This window comes from Taeniopygia guttata, chromosome 1 (genome assembly GCF_048771995.1).
Source record: "Taeniopygia guttata chromosome 1, bTaeGut7.mat, whole genome shotgun sequence".
In the NCBI taxonomy this organism is placed as follows: domain Eukaryota; kingdom Metazoa; phylum Chordata; class Aves; order Passeriformes; family Estrildidae; genus Taeniopygia; species Taeniopygia guttata.
The window spans coordinates 77,425,039-77,441,688 of NC_133024.1; the positions used below are offsets into that span (position 1 = coordinate 77,425,039).

General features: G+C 39.4%; 1 protein-coding gene across 5 annotated transcripts in view; it reads right to left on the minus strand.

The window, feature by feature from the left end:
• GGACT (gamma-glutamylamine cyclotransferase) overlaps positions 1-16,650 on the minus strand; it is a 28,140-nt gene that overhangs the window by 6,168 nt on the left and 5,322 nt on the right. For 2 of the 5 annotated variants that reach the window (XM_030276602.4, XM_030276608.4), the window contains one exon: positions 18-164. The exons of the other annotated variants lie outside the window; for them this stretch is intronic. In XM_030276602.4, coding sequence (XP_030132462.1) covers positions 18-42 — 25 coding nt within the window. In that variant the 5' untranslated portion in view covers positions 43-164. The remainder of the gene's footprint in view (positions 1-17; positions 165-16,650) is intronic. 5 annotated transcript variants of the gene reach the window in all.

Genomic DNA, 16,650 nt, shown 5'->3' on the forward strand with positions numbered 1-16,650 from the left:
CCTGGGTTGCTACTCACCATTAGTGCAGCACTGTATCCACATCCACCCTCACCCACCAATGGAGTTCTGAGTCAGGGCTTTGGTTTTCCCTTTCGAGGCCCAACAGCTCCAGCACGATGAGAGAAGAGTGGGTAGCCATGCGGCCAGTCGCTGGCTCACTCACCCTGCAATTGCAGATGAAGCTGAAACCAGGCTCTTTGTTCCCAGGTTGTGCCCAAAACAAGACCTTGCTCTCCAAGTGGCAGCAGCAGCTTGGCAAAAACTACCTTTTTTTTTTTTCCTTTTTTTTTTTTTTTTTTTTTTTAGCACAAATCAGACAATTACAGGACCCTACCAGCTTCTTTTAAAAATGAAGCATGGCCCCAGAGCTGTGCATTACACTAGCTCCAGGGCTGTTTGCAATCATGCTCTCAGTGGGTTTGGGAGAAGTTGTTTCACCAAAATAAAACCTAACTCAGAAAGTATCCATTTCTCTCACTCCATACAGCAACATTATTTTCCCTTGAGAAAAATTCTCTGCACTGGCTCTGTGACCAGATATAGTTACACATTAATTCTTCAGAAGTTTCTTAAAAACTGTAGGAAACAGGTGAAAAAACAAAATGCCTTGAACTTTAAACTTGAGCCCAGTCTGTTTGAATGAAGGGAGTTTTAAGGTCACTCTTCACTCAATGCTAACTTTCAAGAAGGACTAACATGCCAGAGAGGACTCCTGGGACCGCATCCTGTTGGTCCTTTGATGCTTTCATTTTGTTGCTTGCTATTTTCTTTATAGCACAGACAAGGGCTTCCTGCCTGGGCCGACCCCTTCCCAACCTTGCTGAATACCTCGGAAAAAGTTTATGGCAAGACACCTTTCTTACATTAACCACAGAGGCACCAGTGAAACGATGGCTCCTTTGAAATCAAGAGGTTATGGTCTCCTCGCAGCGGTCACCCGCTCCGAAACTGTGAGGCACTGGTTTGTGAAAACAAACAAGAGTATTGGAGTAACCAGGGCCATGCTGGATGCTACTGGCACTACCTGAAACTCCACTTAAACTTCTTTGCAGATTCTTTTAATTTCTTCCTTGGATAACCTGCATCCCCAAACCAACACTTCTGTGCATAAACTGGAGTATCTTCTGAGTCTCTGCCAGGGGGCAGAGTGAGGATGCCCTTCCTTTGGACAGGGATCAATCACAGCACTGCTCACATGCTTTGTACTCCTTTGTCATCAAAAACATTTGCCTTTTGTCTGTTTGAAAACATTCCAGTACTTTCAACTGTACTGTATAGAGAAAATGCGTTAGATTAATTTTTATTGCTTACAGAAAGAGTTTAATTCCCAAAGTGACTTTTAGAAGGTCTCAAAGTGACAGATAAGACCACCACATGCAAAAATATGATGGGGATGGAATGCAGAACACACGCTGGACACTATTAGACTGATTAATAGGCTAAATTTCTGGAGAGTGCAGAGACAGGAGGGGATTGCCAGTACATCAGTACAAGAAAAGGCAGAAAGAAACAGAAGCCCAGTGGATGTGGACAAACTGAGTTGAGAGGAAGGAAGGGAAAGCTGTCACCTCAAAAGAAAATTATGCAAGTATTGACTGTTTTGTCCTAATATTAAGTCATGTTGTACAAGTTTCACCTAAGTCCTGGGACCTCATTTCAGAAACCTGCGGACTACAAAACTATTTAGAAAGAGCTCAGGGCAGAGCACTGAGTCCAGAACTGTTTTACTTTGACCAAAAATGAACCAGTAGGAGTTGATAGATAAATAGGAATTGATGAGATGGAGCATAATCAGCCACAAATAGGGGTAAACGTTTAAAGAAGAAACAGTTGATTCTCTGCACACATGAACACATAGCCAGCCAAAATATTTTTCACAGAATCACTAACATGGATAGGAACATCTTTCTAATTGTAAAAACAGAAAGTCGTAAGAACAACTATAACAAATGACCCCAAAAAAGCTTGAGGGCCCAGTGCCCTCTATCTTAGGGTGGTCAACAACAGATACCTCAGCATCACAGCACAAGAACAGGACAAGACAACATTGATGCATTTCCAGAGTTGGGTCCAGACCCTCCCCAAGTCAAATTGATGAGCGTTGTGCTGTGTGAAGGCCTTTTCTTCCTGTGAGCTCTCATGCCTGTTTTTGAGTCAGCAATGGCAGCAACAGCACAGAAGGCAGCCCCAGGCAGTGACTGCATGTGTGTGCATGAAGATTACTGTGGAGTCTTTCCCTGATGCCTGCTTGCTTCATCTTCCTGAGTCAGGAGGCTCTTTGCACCTCCTCAGTGCCACCAGGTATTTTTCCAGTGCTTATTCTTTTGATGGCAGACAAGTCTACATGTATTTAACAAACCGAGCAGCACTCTTTACTGATTCTTCTATGGTTTTGTGACATAGGGAAACTAACCCTAAAGTATTTAAGAATACACAAACCATGAATTTATACAGGAAGAGAAATCATGTCTCCTCCTTTGTTCACACTCCATTCTCCCCATGCCTATCTGAGTGTTACTGAGCAACACACTGATGTTTCAGAAGAACACAACAATACCTCAAGCATCTTAGTCTTGAGTGCCAACTGAGGTGTGTTTACTGAAAATCAATAAACGGTGTGGAAGCCTTGAAAACTGGAACTCTTGAGAATGTTCAAACTATCATGAATGCTAGTTATTCTTGTCTTAGAGAAAGGCAAGAGACTAGATGGCTTCTCAAAATCCCATTCAAGCATGGTGGGTTCTTACAATGCAGTTTTGAGTACACTACAATTAATTTAAATAATACACACAAAAATATCTCATCTTTGCACTTTTAGCATAGGTGCTTACACTCTTGTATCTACACAAAAGGAAGAAAACAAAACAACCCACAGGAATGGAGCATAGGCTTTAAATGCCAGACTGCTGTTACAGGAAAAAAGTAGAAAAACAACTTTTGATAGGGCAGCCCTGCTATGCCATGGTGAATTTGAAGTGGTTTCCATCATTGAGATGCAGAACAGAGGCCAAAGTTTCAAACCGCTGACATCCTGAAACTCAGGACAGAGCCTGCAGCTTGGATGGGTTCCCTGCGAGGTCAGCACATTAATTTACATGCCAATACCCAGAGCGGTCAGTTCGCTGTTTTGAGAAGATCATCCCGGCTGTGGAACACGGCAAACACTTTGAGTACCTAAGCATGGGAATGTATTTTCCTACACTGAAAGGATTGCAAGAGAGAGAGGGAAGTGAGAAAAGATGGGGTCTTGTGTGGGATCGTGAGGTGCCTTTCCACAAAGGAAATGAGGGAACAGCTGCACAATGATCCTCTGTGAGGAGGGGAGAGGTGCCCAGGTCATGGCCCAGCACCGTCCCTTGGGAGTGTGACTGAGCCTGGAAAGGAGATGTTTATAAAGCCCCATTGGTGAGCAAAAGCATCCTCCCACTGGCAGGGGCCTGTGGCTCAGGAAGCCATCTTATGCTTTGCTCCTGCTCTGTGGAGGTGCCATGGCAGGGACTGGAGGCAGGATAAGCTCTGCCCAGGAGAGGCCCAGTGGTGCCTCCTGGGCTTCACTGTGTGGCTGGCTGGGAGGGCCAGTAGCTGGACATGCTGACAGAATAGAGGTGGCCACTCCAGCCAGCAGCTCCACAGGCTGTAGCACGACGTCTCCCTGGGATAAGTCAAAGTGCCTGAGCCCTGCAGCACCATGTGGAAAGGTCACTGCAACACGATGCTCCTCAAACCCTGCTAAAAACCAAATGAGAGCACAGATGTTCAGGGAACAAAATGTGCTCTGCTAAATGAACCAAACAGAAAAATCCACGTATATATCTGGGAACAGTATACATTACACTATAGTATTTTTCCTCCAGAAATGGCTACATACTCCAGTCCAGCATGGACTAGCTACTAAAACACAAGCCTTTGACTGATGTGGCAGAACTTAAACATCAGAAAAACTCAAAAGACTGTTTTTTTTCAACACATGATTCCCGGGAAACTATGGGCTGCTTTAAAGGGTCAAAGAACGGCAATTGACATGCATTTGCTCCAACCACATATATACATGCAAGGATTTTCTACACAGAGGCATGCTTTGCTTGTGAAATGTTAATGGCCACCAGAACAGGAGAGAGGAAGGTTAAAACCAGCTGTACTGGAGGAGCCACCACATCTAAATGCAAACACAATTTTAAAAGTTCCACCAGAAAGGGTACAGATAGTGTAGGATAACAGCCAAGGACATTTGCTCTGAAGCATGGTCACAGAAATGTTGTGAGGTTCAGAAGGAATAGTGGATAATAAAGTATATCTATACACACAGAAGTTACACTAACAGTAATGCTTTTTTATTTGTATGAATGCCACTAGGTAGCAATGGAAGGAGGAGAGGCCTTCCTTGACATTTACAGGATCAGAGCTGAAGTTACTAAAGGTGCAAAGGAGCTTTTTCTTATTTTTAAGAAGGAAGTCATACCATTCTTTCAGTCTGTGAATCAAATTTGTGTAAGAGCATAATATTTAACATGGAATACTGGTACAAAATAAAACAGCTCAACAGGCTGCCCAGAGAACTGGTGAAGTCACCATCCTTGGTGGTATTTAAAAGATGTGTGGATGTGGTGCTCAGGGACATGGTTTAGTGATGGAGCTGGCAGTGCTGGGTTAACAGTTGGACTCAATCTTAAAGGTATTTTTCCAAACTAAATGATTTTGTGATTCTATTCTAATTCACTACAGTTATTTTATTTGTCTTACTAATTAAATGTATATGCAAGTCTTACATTGGTAAGCTATCTGGATAGTTTTATTTAATAAAAAGATTTTTAAAGTAAATTTAAGCTTGTAACTTAATACAAGTCAGAAATAAAAACCAAGTCCCTATCTCAGCAACATGTCTCTTCCACCATTTTCTAATATAATAAAAGGCAAAAAAATACAAACCAAAACAGGACATCAAATCAAAACTACAAAGAACCAAAACCAGATGTTCAGAATTAACTTCAATCCCACCGAGGCATATCACTTCTCTTTAGACATTAGTAACAAGTTTACTACAGAACAAGTAAGTCACAGATCATCATGAAAAGAGAATTAATGATTTATTTAAACTGTCCTGGTCTTGATTTTTGCTCTCCAAGAATGACTTGCAAATTCCTGCAATGAAGTCTGAAACATACCTCATGTCCTTCTTCAAAAGAGAATGCATCCTTATCCCACAGTAAATGCATTTACTGGCCTCCTACCTTCCACACAGAAGAAACAAATACAGATTCTGGGGACATCCAAAATAGCCTGAAATTGCACTTAGCAAGGCACTGGAGTATTTGCTTTCAAATCCATAAATTGTACTGACCAAACTCAAACATCTTCCTGTCTGATAGAGTCAAAGCAAGACAAGAAATCTCCAATCTGTATGTGTCCTATAAAATTAAATGTTTATTTTCTGGTAAAGAGTGGTTTGGTATCTGATGCAGAAACAGGTTCTATAGTCTAATGCAAAAATTTAACATAGGTCTGTAAGATTTGTATTTACTGGAAAATGAGGAAAACCAGCTACACAACCCCTTAAATCTTCTCATTTCTCTACAAGAGTCTCTGATGGAAATAATTCCCTATCCCTACATATATATTTGTAATTGCAGATAAAAGCTATTTTGGTTTTATGATGACACATAGAATTCACTCTAATTCAAGGTCTCCTTGCCAGTTCTCCTTCCAGAATGCTTGGAAGAAAGCTTTAATGAAAGGCATCTTATAGCGGGGGTAAGACTGTTACAGGATTACATAATACTCTTCTTAATTTATATTAGCCAATTATTTACAAATAAAATATTTACATAAACGAAAACAGCTTTATACGTGCTCTGCAGCCTCTCTTCAGTGACCTTTGAGAAAGAATTTCTGATAGTAACTTGATAAAGAAAGAACAACAGAATTAAGTACTGGAAGTAAATGAGAAGGGGATTAATATGCAATGTGGTTCTGAATGCAAAAAAAAGCCCGGACAGGGTCATTAAACAACCTAGTCTGATAAGGATAACACAGTGAATTAGGAGTTCATTATTTAATAATCAGTGGAAACATCTCCAGACCAAGTCATAGAGAAGGTCTATGAACAAGTAAGGGAAGATTATAATGGACTATATTAAAATAAGAAGTAATAAACAGAGACAAAAGTTACCAGTCATATTCCTTACGAATCAATGTTGTTTTATTTCTTAGAGATCTTATTACAGAAATTACCTGTGTGCCTACCACATCTGTCTGTGATGCACAGAAGAGCATCATTTCATGCTACAGTCACATGAGATGGCCTAAGAACTGTGTAATTGATGTAAGATGGCTTTTAATGATACAAAGTACAAGACCATATGCTTGGGGACCATCTACAAGAGCTTCTGAGGCACTCATCATTTGAAGGCAATAAAGGAATCAGAATCTTACAAGCTAGAAGGGACACATAAAAATGATGGAGTGCAACTCCCTGCTCCTCACAGGACTGCCTAAAGCTAACCCATATGACAAAGAGCATTGCCCAGACTCTCCTCAATCTCTGACAGGCTTGGAGCCATGACCACTCCCCTGGGGAGCCAGTTCTAGTGGTCAGTCACCCTCTCAGTGAAGAACCTTTTCCTAATGTCCAGTCTGTTTGTCTTCCCCTGCTTCATCCCATTTCCTTGTGTCCTGTCGCTGGTCAGCAGAGAGATCAGCACCTGCCCTCCACTGCCCCACTTTGAGGAAGCTGTTGGCTGTGATGAGGTCCCCCTCAGCCTTCTCTTCTCCAAGCTGAATGAGCCAAGTTACCTCAGCCACTCCTTGTGAGTCTTGCCCTTGAGGCCTTTCACTACCCTGGTCACCCTGCTCTGGACACACTCTAATGGCTTTTGGGAATTATTTTACTTTTACGAACTAGGTGGTTTCCATCTGTGATAATTTCTACATCATTGACAGCATATAGAGCAGCTGAAAAGGACCTTTTGAATTTTTAAAAATAAAATTAGCATTCTAGAGACGTAAATCTTCCAAGTTACTTTGTGGGCACATCAGAAGAAACTCACACACCTTAAGGCACTGAAATCTAGGAGAGTGTCTATCTATACCTATCCATCAATCTAGAGTTTGTGCTAAGAAAACTGGCATGAATTAGGCAATATTACAATAAAAAATGCTCTGAATAACTCAGGCTACATATTAAGATGCAACCAATTTAGGACTGGAGCAGGTCCCACGCAAAGGATATTAAGTAACCAATTTAAATTAGCATATCCTCTGACTAGCTTTAGTATCTCCTCACAACAGCCTCCTTGCACACCCCAAATATGGGCCAAAATTATGAGAAAAGAGGATGGCTAAACTGGCTACATTAGTTGTCAACAGATCACACCAAAGGGGATGAACAGAACTCAGCATGGAAAGGGAAACTCCCACTGTCCCCTGTCCATACCATGGGACATGAGGCATAAGTGACAATAGATCACTATATTCCTGCTTTTTCAGGGTATGCTGTGGAAATAAGGAAACAATTCATACATGCTGCTATTTTATTGGGATCCCACCTTTACAGACAGATCCCAAATATCCAGTAGTATGTAGACTATCCTCCAATTCACTCCCTATTGATTTTTCAAATTTCAGTGTGAGTGAACAGGATAGGCAGGACAGGCAACAGCAAATCCCAAGACTTCTCCATCCTTCTACGTGAAAAGTTTCATCTTGCACTGGGATCAGCAGACATTTTCAACACACATCTCAGCACAAACTGATACACAATGTAAAAACCAATAACTCTTCCTGTCAGCAACTTTGCTCCTACTAAAATAAATTGACAAGCACCGCTTATTTATTTTTATGCTACAAATAAGGAGAACAGCCTCCAGCAAATACAAGCAGAACCACACTTTTAAAAACAGAGTGCTTGCACTGAAATGTCTTGGCTCATAGCATATACACCTTGGGAGTTTCAAGAAGTAGTTCTGGATGAACACTGGTACACCCTCACACCAAATGCATCTGACAATGAAAAACTGGAATAAGAAGGGATGATTTTCACAGATTAACAAAAAAGTGTATTTTTGGAGTTAAAATGATGCTACCTGAAAAATATTAAAGATAAGCATTATTCACAGAATACTGAAAATGCACAAAACATTATTAAATAACTTCTTAGTCCAACTTGGCCATTGGAAGTTACATTTCAGTTCTTGAACAAATCAAGCAGTGCCCTCTCAGTGCCACTCTCCCCAAGCAAATACTGTGCATTACAGCAGACTGAGGCAACTCCCAATGCCCACAAACAGGAATAATGTTATTATTCTGAACAGCATTTCTCCCAGACTTGACAGTATCTAGGGACATCTGGAAATCTCAGTTAATTTCACTTCTGCATTCCTTAAGCAAAAACTCACTTAGTGATGCTAATTAACTGAGGAAAAATTAAATAATATAATTAGAGAGCCAGATGTAAAATAAGAAACAGCGTAATACTTAAAACACAGAAAGAAGATAAATGATACATTTTGTCTTTTTGATAGGACTTAAAAAGACCGGTAATGATCAAATAACTTCTGACACTCAGCATATGAACATTTCTTTCAAAACAGGTAAATGATTGGCAAATTACAAACCCTCACTAGCTCACTGTTTACCCCACAATAACTATAAATTAGTAAAGGCATGGTTCTGAATACACAATGCATTACATTTTTTACTTTCAACACCTGGTGTCACCAGAATAACACCATATATTTCTAAAACGCTCTGCAGTGCTGTGTGTGTGTGCACTTTGATTTTAGGGCAGTAATACTTCAAGGGAAGTGGAATTGCAGAAAATTATGGCAAGCAATGCACACAGATTTTTTTTTTTTTTTTTTTGTTGATTGATACATTATCAGTTAACTGACCATGGCAGGTAATTTTAAAAATAAGGCTCAAGGTATCTAAAAGCCTTCATCTAACGTCAAAAAAAGCCTGAACAAAGTGAAAATTTTGCTGTATTTCAGTATTTTGAGCAAGCTAAATCTTAAACCTGTTTTTTGCAAAAACAATTTATCTGGTGATTTCCACTACACTAGAGTTTTGCTAATTGCAATCAGTTTTTGTAGGGGCTAATCAAGACCTTCCTGTCCAGTCTGGGGCTGTATTCATTGGTTATTATTAACAGTTACCCTGAGAATAGATAGAGGGGAGCGATTTTGATTGATTATTGCTTGGAGCTCCCCAAGACACTAAATAAAAAGTTAAATATCAAAGAAGATGTAATTAATTTTAGTGTCTCCTTCTTTCCAGTCTATCAGCAAAACAGAGCTGATAGAAAATTGACAAATTAAAGGGAAATGAAAAGAGTCAGAACTGGTGACCCTGTATTTTTTTAATGAGAAAGTGCACACATTTATTTGCTCTAATCTTTAGATAATGGGCACAAGAAAATGAAAAGTTTCTGAGCTTTTGATGCTTATTCCAAAGCCCAAATGGAATTATGGCTGGCAGTTAGATTAACTGGTATAAGATTTGTGTTACATTTTTCTTTTAATATAGCATTTCAAATAAATCAGTGAAAGAATCCTGAACTCTTGGGGGGAAAAAAAAAGTTGTAAGGTTGTTATGCAAGAAAGATGGAAAATACTGCATTATAACATACAAATGCAGTATTTCAGAATCAAAAGGTTTAGAAGTCTCTATTTTGGCAGAAAAATCTGTATCAGCAAACAAAGGAAGATATGATCAAGATATTTATAATTAATTTTGTAAAAACTTAGACTGACACTTCCACTAATTATGCATGATTTTCCTGCAGCAGTCTTTTCAGATGTCATATTGTCTTTCAGTACTTTTTCAGTTAAGATAGAAGCACTTCCATAGGTGCATGTTTTCAGGTTTTAGTGCAATCATTGTGGATTTTAAAGTTAGAACAGAAAGCTAACCCTGATACAGGAATTATTTTCAGGTGAGTGCATTTCTAGGATCCACAGAAAATGTTTAGAGAGATCCCTATGTGTCTGCAAGGCATTTACTACTTCTAAGCTGATCTGTGGGGCCAGCTTTCTGATGACAGGCTTCCAAATCCCCTAAAAGGAACATAGGTGAGCAATACAACCTTGAATAATGGTATCAAATAACATCAACCCATATAAAGAATAAAGCAGTCATGAAAAGCAGGAAAAAAGCTTAAGCCTGGGAAAAGAGATGCAAGTCATTAAGAAAAAGCAGCTCTTCTCCTCAATGCTGTTGATGTTGACATAAATTAGTAATTTATGTTAAGAGACAGCCTAAGTCTGGTAGGTTAACCAAGCTATACAGGTTTTACAGGCAAGTTTTATTTATTACAACACCACCACTTGTTCGCTTTAGCATTTCAGAACACAAACACCCCGCCCCCCCCCAAAAAAAAACCAACTAAAACCAAACACCAGTAGTTTTCTGTAAAACAAGGTGTTAATTATTTTAGGACTCCTTAGCCCATTATTCCTTTTTAAAAGGGAAAAATAATAATTATAAAAAAGACCTTACAGGTCCCTTTTCTCCCAAAAGATACAAGTATTCAGGGGTCATGACTCAGAATGTGCTTATATGCACAGGAGCAGAAGGGTAACTGGTAAAGTAATACTCAGGTCACAGAGGTTTATCTGGAGCTGCTCAGCAGTGTGGCCTGATGCGTCCTCCACCACAAAAGACTGCCCAGGCAGACCTAGGGGACCCCACCTGAATGGAGATACACACTATTTCCAATGTCAGCTCCTACTGAAGAAAGAAAGGATGAAGACCTTTTAGTAATAAAACCTAATATTTAGAATGCACACAGAGGCACCTCTACCCCTGGTAAAATGCTGAAAAGAAATCATCTGTCTTGATCCATAATAGTTACTTTGTCTTCATCTTGGTAGAACTTTTGGCACTGACAATGCTCATGATACTCGCACAAGCAAGCGAGAAAAACATGATTTAACAAGAACTGTTAGTATTTAGACAAAAACAAAAAAAAAAAACCTTCCCCCAAAAAAATCAAACTCCAAAACTGTTTAGAAAGACTAGTTAATATTTATCAGAGGTTAATCTCAAACTGGACATGTGCTCAGGATTTATGTTCATTCCCGTAGCAGGGAAGCACCAGTAATGAAAATACAGAATGATGTGCACAAGGCTCATGAGACAGTCACAAGTCCCTGCACGATTGCTGCTCTGCAGCAGCTGTTCAGGTAAGGCTAGAACTAAGTTCTCTAAATTAAACCAGGGATAATCAACCACATAAAATCTGGGGAAAGACTGGTGTAACAGCATTTCCACAAAAAGAAATTTGGCATTTACAATGATCAGGAAGTCAACAACCTGATAGGACTGGAAAAAATACCCTGCTCTAATCCAGCCACAAATTAAGTAGTATGCCCAGCTTTGAGCACTACATGTAAAGAACCATGATCAGCTGGACAGAGAGCAATCACAGGTCAGGAAACCTAAACTTACAGAAGAAAACAACAAAAATAAAGAGCCTGTACTGTGATCACTTATTTTAGACAAAATAGCATCCTGCTTTTAAGAATATGAAATCATACTGGAAGAGAAAGAGGCTGTAAGCTTCTTTCCACATCTGCTTTAACAAAAGATCCAATAAGCTCAAATTCTGAAGATGGACATTAGAAAGACTATCCACCTCCTGATAAGCAGGGTACCTAGGAAGAGTGTAGACAACTATCAAAGTTAGGAATTCTTCACTACTACCTATCCTCAACAGCTAGACAGCAAACTTCTGTCAGAAATAACACTACTGCTGCAAAACTTGCCTTTTGCCAAGGAACTGGATGAGACAATCTCTTAGCCCTCCTTTAAAAGTAAACATAAGAAGCAGTTTGAATCACGTGCTATACATGGAAAGGAACACTGCACTCATGAAGACTGCATGAGGCCAATTCTGAGTTCTAGTCAGTAGATTCTTGCTACCTCAAAGAGGTTTCTAGTATAGATCCCACTCCCCGCCTCTTTAGAGATAGAACATTTTGCAATTACTTGATTTACTTTGCCAAATAGTAATCACCCTGAAAAGCAAATGAAATGTTGGATTCCCACCCCTTCTTACTCCATGCAGTGCCTCCTAAATACACTCAGAGATACAATTCTGAGGTGCTAAACTGAGTGCTTTCCGACCCCATGAATCTTGCATTGCTTTCTGCACTGTGATCGAGCTTCAAAAGGCCAAACAAGACCAAATGGGACAAGGGTTAAAGAGGGCATGAATCTAATTTTTCTACTTCCTAGGAGATCACAAAATCGTAGAATATGCTGAGTTGGAAGGTGCTAATAAGGATCCCGTGTAGAACTCCTGGCCCTGCACAGGACACGCCAACAATCACACCACATGCCTGAGAGCTTTGCCCAAATGCTTCCTGAACTCAGACAGGCTGAAGACTGATGTTAGTCCTGCAGCTGGCTTTGGTTGGATCTGGTACAGGCAGGGTATGACTGTCTCAAAGGCAGAGCAGTGCCAGCCCAGTTGTACATCTTTGGCTGATAAGAGCATCGAAAGAAAGCAAAGTGCATGAACAACTAAAGCCTCTGACACCACAGCCTCAAGAACAGATGCACAGCTCCCCGGTACCACTCCCACTCTGAAACTTCTGCTCCCCAGGTAGGAAGCTACACACACTTGTGCCTTGAGGCTTCCAAGAAAGCCATCCTGGCTTACATATTATAGATAAAGGCCACTCTAAATCTGAGTCCACAAAATAACCCTTCTCCTGGTTGTGTCTATTTTTCATCTCAAAAACTGTTTTTAGATCACAGATATGACAGATTTTAATCCCAAATAGTTTTGAAATAACTGCTATGTAATAAAGATTTAGAAAGTATAACTTATATTTTGTTTATAGGCATATAGGTTTTATGTGTTCTATTGATAGCATGCTGGTGAGATACATCACTTTGATATGGTACCACTAAAAATCTATACCCTCACATAGTTTTCCTATAAGCTGCTGACGTGACAATTGTAGATAAGAGACACTGATATTTTTCTAGACATACAATAAACAACCTTACACACACATTTGTTTACCCACTGCATATGAGATTCACAGGTAAACTACTGCACATACATATGAGTATAATCCACAGCAGTGTCACAGGTTTCATCAAAAAGAACAACGTAAGCTAGTACACATTTCATAGACAGCTAAGTGATTGTATTGTGATAGCTCAGAAAACATGCTACAAAAGCTGCATCTGCAGCAGCTTTGCCCACAAGACAGAAATAATAAGAGTTGGGATCCAACCAGAGCTGTTTAAGTAAACACTAAATTATGCGTGTTGTTAGTACTGCAGAGTGTTTACAGATCACAAAAGTAGATTACTGGGGAGTTTATTCCCATTAAGAGACAAAAATCATCAAGCTTAAGAGAGACTGTTCCACTGTAACTGAAAATATTTCCTAATGCTCTTCCCTCATTAAACTCCCGAAGCATCACTACTACCTAAAGTAAAAACTCAGTTGATAATGGAGTTGTGCTGATGGTTTAATGGGCTGGCACAGAGGGGTAGGGCAGATGTCAAATAAATAATCCATTCCATACAGAATCTCAAAAATTAGCCCAATAATTTTGACCAATCTAATGTCAAACCGAACTACCTGATCTGGCAGGAGGGTCATGAAATTATCCTAAAGGCAATGTCATCTGACCCTTCCTTCTAGTATTGTACCTACCAGCTCTGGTGTCTGCTGCATCACTCTCCAGACTCTGCTTAAACCTGGTTGTAACAACACTGATGGTCAATCTCAAAATCTCCCCAGAAAAAGCACCCCCAAAACTGTTTGACAAACCTAGGACTGAAAAGTCACGGACTTGATAATTTTCTCAGTCTGTCGTAAGATTGAGAGCACAAAGTCATTATATCAAAAGAATAACTACACTTAACAAAATTCAAAACTGAACTGGATCTGCATGTCAATGAATAGGCATGTCCTGCATTCACAGTAAGACTGCAATGATAAAAAACCTCTTGTAAAGATAGCTAAAATACAGAGCCTGATTTGAGTTTCCACCTAAACCAATACCGAAACAGAAGTTACAGGTTAAGACATATAGACTACATTATGACAAATTAAAGAGATTATTTTGTTATACAGAGATTATGAAGAACATTTTTAAGTTCCTCCTGTACAAAATTGAAGATACTTGATGTCCTCCATTAATATAGTAAACTGTCACTAAGCCTACTTAATTAAAGGATATAACTACTAGCAGTAAAAGAACAGACTAGATGAACAGATGGATCCAGATATATTTTGACCTAAATTTCTTGGTATTTTGACAAGATAAATAAAGGTAAATATAAACAAGAAGAGGAGGGAGAGGAATAACCAGCCAGTCAGTATATCTCAGTAAAAAGTCTCATACTAGAAAGATGGAAAAACCACTATCAAATCCTTTTCTTTCTCTGCTCACCTGCTTGTCTTCTCAAAGATGTTTTGTTTCTGTTAAGCAGGTTTCCTGAGGCTTCCCGTAACCACTTACATATTCACCTTACTGAGACATTAATTTTGCCCAGAACCCAAATTATGAAGTAAGGCCCACTACCTTAGGACAGTTGTATCCAAAGAAATAAATTGTTAACGTGTAATATAAATTAAATCTCTTAAAGGTTGATTTTCTTTTATGCTCACTCTCTCTTGAATCTGACCCCTGCTAGAGATAACAGTTAAGAGAACTGTTTCTATCTACAGAGTCCACAGAAGGCAGAGATTCTTATTTCTGAGCCCTTCCTATCAGCTTCCCTTTGGGCACTCTCCCCAACCAGACAGTTCCTAAGTATGTAACTTTTTGTTACTTACCATGTTTGAAATGAGCTTCAGAAAGCTTCAGTAAGATTTGGCCTGTGGCTCTATTCATATCCTGTAAGTTTTCATAGCAGGTATATTTGAACTACATTACAGCAAGGACTACAGCCTTGGAGCAGGTTAGTGGTTTGATGTGTGAAAAGTCTATGTGCAAGGTAAGCATCCTGCTGGGATTTACTTCCTATGTAATTTTCAGCTAAGGCAAAATCAAGCCAGGGGCTCCAGTCCATAAACTGCGTTGAAACATTCCTCTCCATTCATATAGTTTGTCAGTTATTTATACATTTTAGTAATACAGTGCAGGGTCAGCACAATCTCATCCTAATACTCACCAATACCTAATACTCACTTGATCTCTGCACCTCACAAGCAGCACCTGACTTTTGAAACACTGCTTCACAGTACATGAAGCCACACTCCATATGTGCACTGTACTCCATCTCCTCTTAGTGAAAACATTCTGGAACACTGAGCTCAGATTCCTACTAACTCATTCCACAGAAAATCTAAGTTTTGATGGCTTCACCAAAAACTGCCTCAAAGAAGATCAACAGCAATTGATATACACTCAAACATACCTGAAAGATGACATTCATTCCGAGATTATGTTTTCTACACAGTAATTTTTAGTAATCTTTTCCCCTCAATTTCCTAGCCTCTGTAGGCCTGTCCCATCCTCTTCAGAGTTCTTATTTTGCCAGAATTAAGTTTGAGCCTAAGATGTTCTTTAAGCCACAGTTTCCCTTGAGCATCTGTGCAGGTATGCAATCAGGGGAATAATGAAATTAATACCTATTATCCTCCTTGTATTCCTGTCAACAGATCCACGACCATCACATCTCAGCTGACAATCCTGGCAAGTATATTTTTGTTCATCCCTCATCTGATCATCTGCACAAAACTACTATTACTGAAAAACTCTTTTGTTCTTCTACTCACATATTTTGGCGAGCTTCTCTCTCAACTAGTCCTATCTTCTTATCGCTGAGATAAAAAATCTGAATCTAGTAATTTCCGCTTAAATTTGTTACTATGGAATTTTATGTTATCTCTAGACTGCTAACATTTCCCCTTTTTTTCCATGAGCTTTTCACAAAACCCATGAAGGAATTTCCCTTTTTCCTCAAGTTAAAACACTAACAATAACCATTGCAGAATAATGTCCTTGCAGTCCAGATGAGGTAGGTTAGCTAAATCCCCCCAACGACTACATATTCCAGCACTCATTCCACATATTGCCATCATACAGATTTTGTTATTCCTTAAGCAGAGGAAAATACATAAAAACAAACGCCAAAATAATGTCATCACAAAAGGGAGGCAAGAGTTAGGTAGGAGGACATCACTAGGTCTACCTGTCATTCAAAACCACTGCAAACATCATTCGTTCAACACAAAACCAGAACAAGACCCTTAATTCTCACTCACTATTTACAGTCTCACTTCCAAGGTAATTTTTGTCAGCAACGTTTTGAAGAAAATTGGTTTGTTTCTATTTTTTTTCAACCTTTCAGTATTACTGTATATGCAGACTGAGCTTCTCCTGATGGAAAAAAGGATCTAACTTGTTACCTTTGATTTCTAGAGAAATTCACGTATTCTGAGATCCAACCAAGGATAAAACTGTTGTTTACAGAACTTGCAGTGCACAGAATCCATAGGCTATTAAAATGAAATACTGATTTTAATGGTAAAATTCAGTGTCCATACCCTAGCCTAGTTTAATGTGCAAATTAAACAACAAACACTTGGGCCCAATTAAATGGACTCAGAAAGAACACTATTAATAGCCTCCAATGAGCCAGAGGGTAGCATTCACCTTGATTAAATCTCCTGCAGCTCAG